This window comes from Canis lupus, chromosome 15 (assembly GCF_003254725.2).
Source record: "Canis lupus dingo isolate Sandy chromosome 15, ASM325472v2, whole genome shotgun sequence".
In the NCBI taxonomy this organism is placed as follows: Eukaryota; Metazoa; Chordata; class Mammalia; order Carnivora; family Canidae; genus Canis; species Canis lupus.
The window spans coordinates 19401086-19416929 of NC_064257.1; the positions used below are offsets into that span (position 1 = coordinate 19401086).

General features: G+C 34.9%; 1 protein-coding gene across 10 annotated transcripts in view; it reads right to left on the reverse strand.

The window, feature by feature from the left end:
- Positions 1-15844, reverse strand: part of OSBPL8 (oxysterol binding protein like 8) — a 147251-nt gene that overhangs the window by 59854 nt on the left and 71553 nt on the right. For 6 of the 10 annotated variants that reach the window (XM_025439320.3, XM_025439317.3, XM_025439324.3 and 3 more), the window contains one exon: positions 13836-13973. In XM_025439320.3, the coding sequence (XP_025295105.1) occupies positions 13836-13973 (138 nt within the window). The remainder of the gene's footprint in view (positions 1-13835; positions 13974-15844) is intronic. The other 4 variants (XM_049094021.1, XM_025439318.3, XM_025439326.3 and 1 more) reach the window with 1 other exon arrangement.

Below are 15844 nucleotides of genomic sequence, written 5' to 3' on the forward strand. Positions count from 1 at the left end.
TTTTGTCTGAATATCTAGTTTGCTATATTACCGGAACTGTAATATATAAAATTCACTTACATGTTTTCATGTCCTTATGCTTCCCTACCTCTTGTTCCTAAATTTCACAAATTGGGACTGAGAATATCATTTTTGGTTTGTTCTTGCTTTCTAGTACAGAACCCTGTATCAAAAAGAATAAAAGCCAGATTGGTGGAGGAGACTCTTGGAAAATCCTGTACTCTCCAGGGGGAATTTGTCTGTCACAAACATCCTTCTTTTACCTGGAAAATAAGTGTTTGCTAAACTTCACTGTTTCATTATTAAGTAAAACTTAATTTAATTTTGAATATACATTCAAAATTAGAACCAAAATGAAAACACAATTTTTTAAATGAAATTGTTTATCTTCTCTCAGAAATTACGCAAACATTGGCAAATTAAGTTATTATCTTGCTTTGTATTTACTTACAATATAGAAAACTGGTATCTCCATGCCTCAAATAAGGAAAGGAAAATTGTAGCAATTAACTTTATAGGTGAAACTATTTTACCACTCGTGCTAAGAGGAAAGGATCTCAACCTGCCAGACTTTGGAAACAAATGGGAGGAAATCTCAATAGAAAAGAGCTGAGGAACTAGTGCAAGTAGTACATGATAGTCCTTTAATGTTATCTTAACACACACACACACACACATACACCTTAATATGTAGATGTACACACACATACATATTTTTAAATTAGATATATGCACACAAAACATTTTTATAGGGAAAAAAGTGTCCTGTAGTAAGATGAACATTACTGCTTGGATGAGAAGCAATTAATAAGGCCTGGCAAAAATAAGATGGAATCCTCTCAAGTTGGTAAATATATTTAAAATAGAGCTAAATTATTCATTCTCACTTTTCAATAAATATTTTCAAAGTACTTCAGTTTACCCTACAGGAGCAGAGGAATATTTGAAAAACATAGATACTGCAACATTTCACAAGAGATTTAGAAAACTATTTCATTCTCATTTTTTAATTTGCCAAATATTGTATCTTTTTCATTATTTAATAGATACTTTCATGCCTCTCTAAGCAGCAATTATCCAAACTTCAAGAATTTCAAACAGAAAACAATTATGTCTTAAATAACTTTAAAAATCTAACAGTGAGGATTCAGTAACTCAGAAGAAAAGTAACATAACCTCCAATGTATACTATCCAATGTATACTACCAATTAAAACAAGCTATGGCTATAAACCAAAGCACAGCATTTAGGAGGAAAAAAAATTAAAGATGGTGGGGATAAATTCAAGTACTCTTTCAGGTAAAACAATTTTCATGAAATAAAACACATATATTCAAGACACATTTGTTATAATGTGCATAGTCTCATAAATATTCAATAATTGATCCTAGAAATACCTTACCAAGGAAGGAAGAATTGCTTCGGTTCATGGAGGAAACTGACTTCTTGGTCTCCTTTTGCCTAGAAACCACTTTATAATGAAGGTGTCACCTGAGATTTATACCAGTGATGTCTAAAATTCACCCTGGGGAATCTGGTACAACATTTTTACACCAGTAAACTCACATTAGTAAACTCCGCAAAGAAAATCGCCCTTTACTTTGAAGTTTTCTATTAAGTTGTAGATATAGATACATCATGTCATGTGTAATGCTACAAATGCTACCAGGGCATTCAAGTGAAAGGACTTGGCAGGGTTAAGAGAATTTGCTGAAGGATAAGAGAAACACAATACTAAGCATATACATTTTAATTTAAGTCTAGATAAAGCAAGCATGGTCTAAATTTATTTTGATAAAACTGGTTAAGCAGGTAACTGATTAAAGTAGGTAACTTCCAGTTTAAACATTTTAAAATTTTAAACATTTAAAAATTAGTTTGAAACAGACTCCTTTAAGTTTTGGCAAAGCAACATTTTATATTCTCTTAAAAAGCACTATAAATGAAAAATGGTTTTGTAAGACTGAAAGCATGCAAAATAGCTTTGTATGATCAAAGAATGAAAGGATAGCTACAAGATGAATTACAGTAACTCATCAAGCTTTGATAACAATCTCAAATGTCATGTAGTGAGAACACAGTATCCATGTGATGAGCTTTAATTTAGTCTCTAGGCTCCATTAGAGCTGTCCTTATTCAAAAGTAGAGCAGGGAAAGGGAGACAACAAGCCTAATTAATATGAACGTCTTTCTGGATAAATAACTAAAATATGTAAAAGGTCAAAAAAGTCAGCATAAAACAAATACCATCCTATTTAAGAGACTGTAATCATACTAAAATTAAAAGTATTTTTTTTAATTTTTATTTATTTATGATAGTCACACACAGAGAGAGAGAGAGAGAGAGAGAGAGAGGCAGAGACACAGGCAGAGGGAGAAGCAGGCTCCATGCACCGGGAGCCCGACATGGGATTCGATCCCGGATCTCCAGGATCGTGCCCTGGGCCAAAGGCAGGCGCCAAACCGCTGCGCCACCCAGGGATCCCTAAAAGTATTTTTAAGTAAACTGGTATACTATACTTAACTTTGAATAAGGAAAAAAATCTGACACATAAATAATGTCTGGAATAATCTGATTGATTTCCATAACCTAAACATATAAATAATTAAAAGACTACCTTGATGTGTGTGGGCTTCAGTGAGGAGACTCAGTCTCCCTAGTTCCTTCGAAAAATGAAAAGAAAATCCTAAAACAATGGAAAGAAACCACACTGCAAAAAAATAGACTTAACAACTGTTTTTAAGGGATAATGACCTACACTGAATTGGTATGAATCAATTTACATGAAGGAGAGCCGCTAGAAAATAGGAATAATCTTTGCCATCCTAAAGCACTAGCAAAATCAACTTCTAACACAACAGCATGTATAAAACGAAAAGAAAATAGGTGGCACTACAATTCACTCTCAGTAGAGTGTAGTAAGACTGTGGGTTTTGACAGTCCTGAGACTGAAAACTGCCTCTGACATTTACTGGTTTAGCGAATTTGAACAAATTTCTTAACATCCATAATCCTTCGGTTTCTCACTTGTAAAACTGACATACTAACTGTGCCTGTCTTATGTGATTGTTTCAACAGCTCAACCTAATTTTGCACATACAACTTATAGCATATTAGCCTAACTGGGCAAGCTCTTGGTAAAAGGTAGCTATTTGCATGAGTCTAGCACATAGGATCAATATAAATACCACTTTTTCCTGATGCATGGTCTTCCACTCTTGTAGGACTCTCTCTTTAGCAAACACAGGAACAATATTATATGTGAGGTTCATGTCATACTCATGGTTTTAGTAGGTGAATATCACCCCCAAATGTGTATTTATTCATTAAAAAATGAGACTAAAGCTGCACAAGGGCAGGACTAGCACATAAAAGGTGCTCAGTAAAGACGTTCATGCACTTATTCAACACAAAAGTACCTACTATGTTCCAAGTACCATGTGTGCTAGGAATAGATGAATATTAAAAAGGAAAGGACAGGCTGTCACAAGGAGTTCACTGACAATGACATTTACTCTCTCTACACCTTTCTTCCTTTATATATTAACCTGAATTATTTTATTTAGTATTCATCTGTTGGAGAACGCTTTCCTCAGCCCCATAACCACTTACTTATACAATGCCTCTAAGCCATCCACTAATTTGGACATTTTCTCCTACAGATCCCACCTCCTCCAACAGAGCAATTCACCAAACTCATCCATTAAACTTCCTTCCACTCCCATGCCAGCATCCCACACCTACTCTGCCATGATTACTTTTACTGCACATACCCAGTAAAGCCTAACTTTACAGAAGAAAATCTCATACTAAGGCAGATTAACATCAACTTCAACTGAGGGCTGAATGCTACTTGGCACTCCCATTATCATGGTTCCTCCACTTTCCAGTTGTATTCCTAGTCCTGTCAATCCCTTCATCTGCATACTAGATCCTATCCCTGCTGCCTCTTCAGAGACCTACCCTATTAATTCCCCCATCTTTCTCACACGTTTTATATTTCTCTCTACTGACTTTGTCCTGTCAAAATTTGGACATGCTCAAATATTTCCTTTCTTAAATCTCTTTTTTATCCCATGTCTTTCTCTAGCTACCATACACTTCCCTCCCCTTCAAGGGCACAATTCCTGAAAGAGTCTGTTATTTTAGCTATCTCTAATTCCTTATCTTTCTTACTAAATTTTATTGCTTTCAGCTTCTGCCTTCACTACTGTTCCCAAAACTGATTTCACAAAAGCTAGCAATGATATCTTGTTGATGGATAATTTTTCAGTTGTCTTAACTGGTTTGACTTTGGAGCTATATGTAAAACTACAGGGCACTCTCCTTCCTTCATAAAACCATCTATTTCGAGACGCCTGGATGGCTCAGTGGTTGAGCGTCTGCCTTGAGCTCAGAGCGTGATCCCAGGATCCCTCTGCCTACGTCTCTGCCTCTCTCTGTGTGTCTCTCATGAATAAATAAACAAATCTTTTTTTAAAAAATCACCTGTTTCATTCTTCTGGGATTTTTTTTTTAAGATTTTATCTATTTATTCATAATAGAGAGAGAGAGAGAGAGAGACACAGGCAGAGGGAGAAGCAGGCTCCATGCCGGGAGCCCGATGCGGGACTCGATCCCGGGACTCCAGGATCACGCCCTGGGCCAAAGGCAGGCGCCAAACTGCTGAGCCACCCAGAGATCCCCTCTTCTGGGATTTAACACTCTTCTACCAATACTTTCTCCATCAGATCCTTAAATATTGACATTTTTTTAGGATGGTATTCCAACTACTTTTTTGGTTTTTTTTTTTAAGATTTTATTTATACACAGAGAGGCAGAGACCGAAGTAGATTCCCTGCAGGGAGGAGCCTGATGTGGCTCGATCCCAGGACCCAGGGATCACGACCTGAGCCAAAGGCAGACACTCAACCACTGAGCCACCTAGGTGCCCCTCCAACTACTTTTTTCAAGCTTCAATTCTTCCTAAACTTTTTACAACTCACAACAAGAGATATATTTTATATCAAATGTGTGTGTAAGAACACATGAGTATCAGATAAAACTTTCACAGATCAGATAGGCTCTGATCTTTTGATTCTATTCTACTTCATTTAAAAAACAATATTGTCTGGGAATCTCTAAACTGATATACATGATTGTCTCAAATGTTTTCATTACTCTGTTTATGCTGATGACTTCTAAATTTACATTTCCAGGGCAGAAGTGTCTACTAAAGCCCAAACTCATACAGCCAATTTCCTTTGTAACATGCCACATGGATAGCTCTAACTAACATACTTCAATCTCACCATGTCCAAAATTGGAGTTCTCAGCATCTCTCCACCAAACTTGGTTTTCCTCCATAGTTCCCTACCTTGATATAAACTTTTAAACTAGTTTCCCAAGCAAAATATCTAGGAGTCATTGCTGATTCTTTTTTTACTCTTTCGACTGTCACCCCATAAATTTTTTTTTTTTTTTAATTCCCACCACTGTCCCTCTCATCCAGACTGTATTCAACTCACCTTAACAGTTCAGTCTGGTAATGAATCTTCTCATACATATTATATTCTTCCAAATTTATAAATGTAATTCTAATCACTTTGTGTTGCCTACTATTATAGTTATCTACTGTTGTACCTTAAACTACTCAAAACTTAGGGGTTTAAAACACTAAATTATTTGCTCCTCATTCTGAGATTTATGCAAGTTGCCGGGGGTAGGGAGGTTCCTCTCTGATTCATAGAGTATCTGCTAGAACACCCAAATATGGCTTCCTCACTCATATCTGATCCTTCAGTTGGGATGACTACAAGTGGAGGCTAGCCAGTTTGGGCTTTCACACAGCATGGTAGTATCTGGATAGTGAGACTTCTTACATAGAAGCTGGCTTCCTCTAATATGCAAAAGCAGAAGTAACCAGTCTTTTTAATGTCTGATCTCCAAAGTCCTAGAATGTCACTTCTGTCATGTTGGTCACAGCAGTCACATGGCCATCCTAGATTGAATAGGAGTAGGGGGAGAGTGAGAGTAAACTTCATTTCTTGATGAAAGACATTACTGCAGTCATCTTTGAAATGAAATATATCTAATTCACATTCCTTCCACATGTAAAATACACTCATTGTCTCCCCTAACCAAAATGTCATCCTATTATAGCACTGGCTGTAAGGCCAGAATCTAGTTATTTAAATCAGGTTCAAGTGCAAATGGTACTCCTTGGGTTTAGTTCCTCACATACAGCTCCTCAGATACAGCTCCTCTTAAACCAAAACGCCATCACCTCAAAAGATAACTTATTTGCCCCACTGCAGTAAGCCAGGGATAGGACTGCAATGGGCACTGGAGTTCAAAAGATGCAGAAGATAATGAGTTACACTGAAGGCATTACAGTGTCATAGCAATTGTGAAATCTGCTGGGCACATGTCATCAATACTTTGATTAGAACACAGTCATGTTCTTTGAAAATAGTCTTTTGGGGATCCTGACTTTGCCCTCTGGCCTCCTGGCTCCATTCTCTGAGTCAGTCTTCCTATTTCAGAAGAAATGGTCCATATTTGCAATGGTGGAGCTTTCTCCATCTACTTCATGCCCACACAAGGTTCAGATTCCCCTCACACATAAAGGCTCTACTTAGTTGAACTATGTCTATCATTTTCCATCTAAGCTGGTGGTGCTTCCATTAGCACTATTCTTGTAAAACCTTTGTGAGTTTCTTACTAATTTTATTAGAATTGACTCAATGAAACAGACGCTGCAACCAAAAATTTCTTTGAGATAGGTCATTCACTACTTTAGGCTATATCATGGCACTGTAGGACAACAGACTTAAGAGCCTTAGAAGCTCTTTGGCTAGCTAAAACATTCTAAAAGATACAACTGTAAGATTCTTTAAGCCCCTTTGTCTGGTTGAAAGGCTCCAAGAGCCATTGCCTTAAATCCTTCTGAAGTCTCAACATAAAATCTTACAGAAGCACTCTTAGTCTGATCCTTACTTTGAACCCATTTTTTACTAATGGTACTCTTGGATTTTTGAAGTATTCAGATAAGTGAAGGCAAGGAAGGTGACATTCTTTAATGGAGGACCAGGATAAATAAAAGCATAGTCAAGCTGAGGAACAGTGAAGAAAGCCATCTTGCTGAGTTCAAGGGGAAACAAAAAATGAAATTGGAAAGGTACAGTAAAATTAGATAAACTAAAAGTCCTAACAGATTACAGAACCTGGAATTTATGTCCAAATGTTACTATAGCAGAGACTCTTGGAGAGCTTTATAAATACATGGTCTTGCCCTAGAAGGAAAAAAAAACTCTTAGAGATTTTAAAAGGCTGAAGTAGAAATATGTATCTAAGCAAAGCTCCCAGGTGGTTCTCAAGACAGCCAGATTCAGCAGCCACTGCTTAAGGTAATAATCAACTGTCAACTTTTTGAAAATGGGAGCGACTGAAATGCAGGCATCGGTGAACTTTTTGGTTACAAGCTTGAATGATTAAAATCTGTATTTTCATTTATAATTTTCTATTTCTCTTTATTCATATTATTTCCCTCAGAGACCTACTTCAGAGAATCTATGAATCTGCCTACATACATCTATAAAAACCTCATTCTCATAATAATCTCACCTTAACACATAAACAATCATTTTCTGTTTGGTTGCTTTGTTAACAATTTGAGGATGGCTCAGTCAGTTAAACACCCCACTTTTGATTTTGGCTCAGGTCATGATCTCATGGATCATGGGATTGAGCCCTGCATCAGGCTCCTGGTTCAATGAGGAGTCTGCTAGAAGATTTTCTCCCTCTGCCGTCCCACCACTGGCATATGCACGAGCACTCTTTCTCTCTAAAATAAATAAATTTCTAAAAAAGAAAAGAAAAAGATGAGCCTGATATACTGGAGGCAAGGTCATAATAGAATTAGGCGGGTGTGGTACTATGCAACAAGTATGAAATGATAAGGACCTGACTTAAGATGGTAATAGTAAGAATGAAAATAGAGATCAGAGCCTTATGGTTGTTAACACTTCTAGAAGAAATCACAGAAAATGTCCTTTGCAACCTTAGAGTACACAAAGATTTCTTTAGTAGAGAGGGAGGAAAAAAGCTTGAAACATAGGGTAAAAAATGATAAACTGGGTTTCGTCAAGATTAAAAACTTCTACTCTTTTTTTTTAAACTTCTACTCTTTGAAAGCAATCATTTGTACAATGAAAAAGTATGTCAAAACTTGAAGCAAGTACAATACACATAACTAGCAAAGCATGATATAGAAATACACAAAGAACTCTTAAAACTCAATAAGATAAACAGACCAGTTGTTTAAACGGGTAAAAACTCTGAACTTACACTTCAAATATACCAATGACCAATGAGTTTCTGAAAAGATGCACATCACTGGTTACAAGAGAAATACAAATTAAAACCACAATGTGATACCACTACACACCCACTAGAATGGCTAAATAAAAAAGATTGAGAATATAAATGTTCAACTGAAACGCTTGTAGACTGCTAACAGAAACATAAAATGGTACAACTACTTTGGAACTAGTTTGGCCAATTTCTTATAAAGTAAAGCATACATTCATACCATGACTCCACAACTGCAATGTTACATGTTACAAAAAATAAAAATAAAAATCTCCACAGAAAGCATTCTACACATAATGGGGTTCTAAAAGACACAGGAGCCCATGTTAAAAGTTTAGAAAATTTGAGCCTCAAAAAAACTAATAAGTAATTCATTGAAACTTAAAAAAAAAATAAACAAGCTCTGGAATTATATCTAGGTTCAAATTCTAACTCTATCACATATTAATTGTGCGAACTAGGGCAAGGAAATTACCCTTGCCAATTGCTCGGTTTCCTCATTTGTGAAACAGGGAGAATGATTTATACACCATAAGGTTCTTGTAAGAATTCCATTAGTTCTTACAAGAACTAATGCATGTCAAAAGCACTAAAGGACATAAGGAGCATTAAATGTTAGTCATTATTACTGTAAGTTTTGGAATTCTAACTCTTTCCATTCAGAAGCTGTTAATAGTAAGCAAGAGTACTTGAGACATGGTAGACAATTCAAAGAGGCTTATGGGACATTTGTTAATCTTCTCTGGCAGTTTATCTTCAATGTAATCAAGAGTTAATGGATAGAGGGGCACATGGGTGGCTCAGTCTGTTGAGCATCTGACTCCTGGTTTCAGCATGGGTCATGATCTCAGGGTCGTGAGATGGAGCCCTGTCTGGGGCTCCTTGCTCAGCAGGCAGCCTACTTGAGTTTCTCTCTCTCTCTCCCTCTCTCTCTCTCTGCCCTTCCTCCAACTTGTATGCACTCTCTCTCTCTCTCTCTCTCAAATAAATAAATAAATAAATCTTTTTTTAAAAGTTAATTGATATATCTTAAACAAATCTGACACCTGGAAACTATGATATAGAATTTCAGTAGGTAAACCAGAGGGAGATGTTTTGCATTACACAAAGCCAATAGGTTGATTTTAATAAATAAAAACATTCAATATGTAATTCACTCTACAAATATTAATTTGCCCATAACTTATGCAGGAACATCTGGGTACAAATCAAGATAGAACTGACATTGCAGATGCTTTAAATGCAAAAATTGGAGGTTTACATGGGCAATCCATGCTAAAAGAATTTCCAAATTAGCCTCTGTAAGGTGCTGAAATATGCAGCACCTTGAAATACAAGTTTTCAACCCAAACAGAATCATTTATTTAAAAAAAATAATATTAATAGTAATAATTACTTATTAATCAGCTATCATGAGTGGTTATTATTTACTAAGTTATGTTCTAAGCTTTTTATATGAATTAACATTTTAAGCCCTATAAAAATCTTATGTGGTAGGTATTATTATCTTCATTTTATCAATGATTGAAATTTAATGAATATATTAAAACATATGAGTTCTTTATAATATTAAAAAAATTTTAAAGACTAAATGTGTCACCACTGGAAGCAGATTTTACATCATCTCTTGGGATCTCAGGAGGAAACAACCATTTATCTTGCCTTTCCTATAGGAACTATATTTCCATGTTTACCAAGTAACTCTGTGACAATTAAGATCTCGTCTTTTCAGAAAAATTTTAGTAACAAATGTTAAAAGAATGACATATTAGAAAATTATCATTTTTCAACCCCTAATATTTTAACTGATTAAATGATCATCAAAGGGTGCTTACACCTATAAGGAAAACGTTGAGGGGGGTAAAGACTATTTACCAGGTTCCAACTATATCTATTTTACTTTCAAGTCATAAGGGTAAAAAAGTATGTAACTTTCAATGAAGAGGATCACTACTGATTAATCTTTTTATTTTTTTAAAGATTTTATTTATTCATGAGAGACACTGAGAGAGAAGCAGAGACACAGGCAGAGGGAGAAGCAAGGGGAGCCTGATGTGGGACTCGATCCCAGGACTCTGGATCACGCCATGAGCCAAAGGCAGATGCTCAACCACTGAGCCACCCAGGCAACCCCCTACTGATTAATCTTAGGTCACTAACAGTGGGACAATCAAACATAAAGTGAATTCTCATATGATGCAGCATACATTCCCCTATATTATACATCTCCAATAAAATAATCTCATCATAAATGTTCAACCTGAATATAATCAATGTTGCATTTAACTTGCAGTTTAAAAAAAATAATAACTTGCAGTTTATAGAATATATAGAAGATAGAACAAATTAAACAATCCTGCAAGAAGGTGATCAAGCATAAAAGGTCAAACATTCTATAGGGACACTGATCCAGTTTTATAAAAAAGTTAAAAGCAACAAGAGAAAATTAAACAATGAGACTCTTGGGATTAAAGGAAATATAATGACCTAACAACCAAATACAATCTATAAACCTTTCTTAGATCCTTGTTTTAATAAGCCTACTGTAAAAAGATGTGGAACAATTGGGGAAATTTGAATATGGACTAGGTATTAGCCTATATTAAGCAATTATCAATAATTCTGTTAAATGTAACAACGGTTTTAATGGCTATGTAAGAAATTGTTCTTAATTGCATTAAGTATTTTGGGGTACAATATCATGAGGTCTACAATTTGAAATGTTCCAAGCCTCACCCTCAAATAAATGAAACAAAGAGAAGAAAAAAGTTAATAATTTCTTAAATCTATCGAATGGGTATATTAGTGTTCATTGTACTATTCTCTCAAATTCTGTTTGCCTGAAAAAGTTCACAATAGATATAAATAAGGGTAGTTTTAATTATTAGTAACCTTTTCCTTGCTTCATTAAGTTCCAAGTTAAAAAATTCCTCTAAATATTCTAGTACACAGATACAGGAATTATCTGAATCTATTATAGCCAAAATTGTGGTGCACAGAATGGAAAAACCACATAAGCTACATCCTTTCAGAATTTTATCTTAATGAAGGTTATTTATATCAATGTGTACCATAAATCCACTTTCAAGCTTCAAAAAAGCATCCTGGCAACAAAAATGCTAACTGACCAAAATATATTTAACAAATAAGCAATAGATGTTAATTAATAATTATTAATAGTAATTATTTTTATGTTTTTATATAAAGTTTTTCCAGTTCCAACAATGGTAAATAAAAATTTTCCAACTAACACTTGACTAGAAAAACATTTTCTACTGAAATAAAGTAGAAAATGATCATGTAACTTACTAATTTATCAATTAATACTCATTAAAAAGAAATAACTAAAGCCTATTTTCAAAGAATAATTCACAAAGTCACAACACCAAAACCTAATTATACAGAGATTTGGTGATAGTTAAGACTGTAAATTACATTTTATAAAATATTAGTAACTTCCACTGAACATGGAGCCTGCCTGGCACTCTTTCACCCTCTCTCTGCCTCCCCCTCTGCTCCTCTCCACACCTCATTCACCCATGTGCTCTCTCTCTCTCTCTCTCTCTCTAATAAATAAATAAAACCTTTATTTAAAAATTCCAATGGTATTTTTCACAGAAATAAAACAAAAAATTCTAAAATTTGTACAGAACCACAAAAGACTGCAAATAATCAAAATATCCCAAAAAAGAACAAAGCTGAAGGCATCATGCTCCCTGGTTTCAAACTATAAGACAGAGCTATAGTAATCAAAATAGTATGGTATTAGCATAAAAACAGACACATAAGTGTATGATAGCTTTCAAACACCAAATTTAAAGTGTTCAGTTTTAAAAGCAGAAGTCTTTCCACCATAGCTATTGTAGTACTACAAGAGTTTTAAAGCATCTGAGTAAATACATTTTACTAAGAAGCAGAATTCAATACACAAAATTTATCAATTATGAATTAGGAAGTGAGATCTATAATCCTTGGAAGTCCCCAAGATTCTTTTAGAAAGTCTGCAAGGTCAAAACGTTCCATAATATATTTTCATCGTGCTGACATTTGCAATCATGGTACAAAAGCAATGTTGGGTAAAGCTGCTGGTACCTTAGCACAAATAAAGGCAGAGGCACCAAACTGTAGTAGTAGTCACTGGTTTCTTCACTGCCATGTACTTACAGTAAAAGGCCAGTATCAATTACAGATGTTCTTGATGAAGCAGTAAAATTAATTAATCTTAAACCTTGAGTACACATGGTTTTAATATTCTGTATGACAAGATGAGAAATATGCATACAGCACATCTTTGTATTGTATTGTATTTTTTTGTATTGTATTTTAAACCGTGTCAACACTTAGTAGATCTGAATCATAAGCAACTATTTCCCAAATAACTAAGGCATGATGATAAAAAATCATGCATGAAAAAAAAAATCATGCATGAGTTAAAAGTCATTCAAAGTTCAAGACAGATCAATGGGCTCTTTATACTCTTCATAAAAGAGTATGAAAAGATTACGGATAAGTTTCAGATTCCATTTTGCAACCAATATTTAAGAAACTATCACTTGTCAAATTTTGGTGTAATATTGAAAACTATCTGCAATTATATATAAAGCTATTAAAGTAATCCTCCCTTTTCGGACTACATATATATGTGAGGCCAGATTTTATACATATACTTCAATCAAATCATCACATCATAACAGATTACCTGCAGAAGCAGATATGAAAATGCAGGTGTCTTCTTAAGTTAGATATCAAAGAGATTTGCAAAAATGGTATGATGGTAGTTCTCAACCAAAGACAATTTTGTCCCTCAAGGGACATTTGGCAAAGTCTAGAGCTATTTCTGGTTGTATACAACTGGAGAAAATGCTATTATCATCTAGTGGGTAGAGGCCAAAGATGCTGCTAAATATCCTACAATGCACATGACAGCCCCACACAACCAAGAATTATCTAGCCCAAAATGTCCAAGGTTCCAAATCTAAGAGACCACGAGGGAAAAGAATATCACTCTTCTCACTCAATTTTTTTTTTTTGAGGCACAGGGAAGGAGGAACATAGCTTTTTTTTTTTTTTTTTTTAAATAAAAGTGTTATTCATATTAACCTGTGGTGGTTTATTATAATTTTAAATGAATCATAAACATTTTAAAAATTTCTTCATTGTAATTTGCAATAAATATCAATAGGTTAACCCACATTAAAGTTCTCTGAGGTCTTCAATAATTTTTAACAGTGTAAAGAGTTGAAACCACAAAGTTTGAGAATCACTCAATTAGAAGAAAAGTGTAACTAATCAAGTACACTGGGGAATATAAGAGGCATTAAAAGGACTCTAAAAGAACATAAACTCATTTCAAGAGTATAATAGATGACCAAAACAAAGAACCTCTATAAAACAAAACGGTTACAAAGAAAAAAGTTATAATAGACCTAGAATGTCATTCTTTCCTTAAAACAAAAACAAAATGAAAAGCACCATTTCTTACCCTGACTATGAGGACTTGCTGGACTAAAAGATGGCTGATACAAATCTTTGGTTGGCGTTGGATAAGCTTCTTTCCCTTGGCGCTGACTCATCTTTCCTGGTGTCAGAAGTTGAGATTCGTCACTGTTTGCTACCACAGCTCAAGGAAAGAAGGAAAAAAGAATTAGTATTTATGTTATGGATTTACATAATGGCATAGTTAATAACATAGAATAATGATTGAAATAGCCTCAATAGTTATATTCATTTTACCAAGTCTGTACTTTAATAAATTTGCACAATTGCTTTGTTTTCTTTTAATTGTAGTTTGCCATCAATCCAAGAGAAACTGACAGGTATGCATGAGTCAAATTACACAAAATAAAGACATTATAAAAATGAAAATACATAGTCAACTGATAGTGAAAGGTACTCCAAGGTTACTATGAACTTTTCATTGTGCTATTAACTCTTTATATTTGCCCATAAAGCAGTAAGAGACAAGTCATTTCATAAAAGAAATACAAATGGTCAATAAACATCTGAAGGTAGCCAACCTTCATTAGTAATCAGAAAAAATTAGTAGCAGTATAAAATACTTACATTCACTAAAATTTCTACTCTAATTTCTAATTTTCATGAAAAGTAGGTATAATTTCTGTTTTAGAGATAGGAAAACTTGACGTTCATTCAGAGACTGTCTTGCCTAATAAGTGATAGAGGTACAATGCCTAACTCAGGAGCATTTGGTTCCAAAGTCTAATCTCTTAAAAGCCTGCTGCCCTAGTAATTAATTTAAATCGTGTTTAAGGCTGTTATTCACCTATTTGGCCAGGCTACTAATAAAGAAGAGCAATGCCCAGTTGCAGAGAGGACAGAAAAGAGATACAGATTCAATGAAGAACAGGGCAAATTGTGACCAAATCTACAGTGCCCTAGAATCTCCATGTCCTTTCATTTTTTTTTTAATCTTTTTTTTTAATTTTTATTTATTTATGATAGTCACACACAGAGAGAGAGGCAGAGACATAGGCAGAGGGAGAAGCAGGCTCCATGCACCGGGAGCCCGATGTGGGATTCGATCCCGGGTCTCCAGGATTGCGCCCTGGGCCAAAGGCAGGCGCTAAACCGCTGCGCCACCCAGGGATCCCCCATGTCCTTTCAATATGTGTTTCTGTGCTTTCCGCCTACAAAAGCTTTAGCTTTATTTGGGGAAGTATGATTCTGTCTTCACTACAGATTTAATTTTTAACTTAACCAGAATTTCATGTTCACATTGTTATCACCTTATCTTTTAAATCAATTGCTTTAAATTCAAATTGTCTTCCATTGTGCTAAAGTTTAAGAATTATATTTTAGCTCTGTAAATTTCAATGTAAAAATTCAAAAAAACTTTCACTTAACATCCAAGCAAAGTTAAAAATTTTATGCTCCCGTTAAGTCCATAAAAAAAGAATCTATACTCTCCTGAATGTGTATTTCTTCCTGAACTAAATTCATATGTCCAATTGCCTGCCCTATAATAACTGCTACTATTTAATAGGCACCTTAAATTTATCCAGAGCTTAATTCTTGATTCTTTCTATTCTCCAAACCAGCCTCTCATGCATTTTATTTAGTGGAATTACTAACTCTCCTCCCCACCATTCTCAAGCCAAAAACCTTAAGATATATATTCTTCTATATTTCCTCTTTCTTTCACACTTCACATCCAATTCATCTGTAAGATTTTTGTAGTCTACTTTCAAAATTTAACCAGAATCCTTTTACTTCTACTTCCACTACTATCACCCTGTTCTAAGTCACCATTACTCTTCCACTGGATCACAGCAACAGATTTTTACCTAGTCTCCAGACTTTCTCTCTTGCTCCTTGAGTAGAATTAGAAACCTGCTACCCTATGACCCAGCAATTGCACTGCGGGGGATTTACCCCAAAGATACAGATGCAGTGAAACGCCGGGACACCTGCACCCCAATGTTTATAGCAGCAATGTCCACAATAGCCAGACTGTGGAAGGAACCTCGGTGT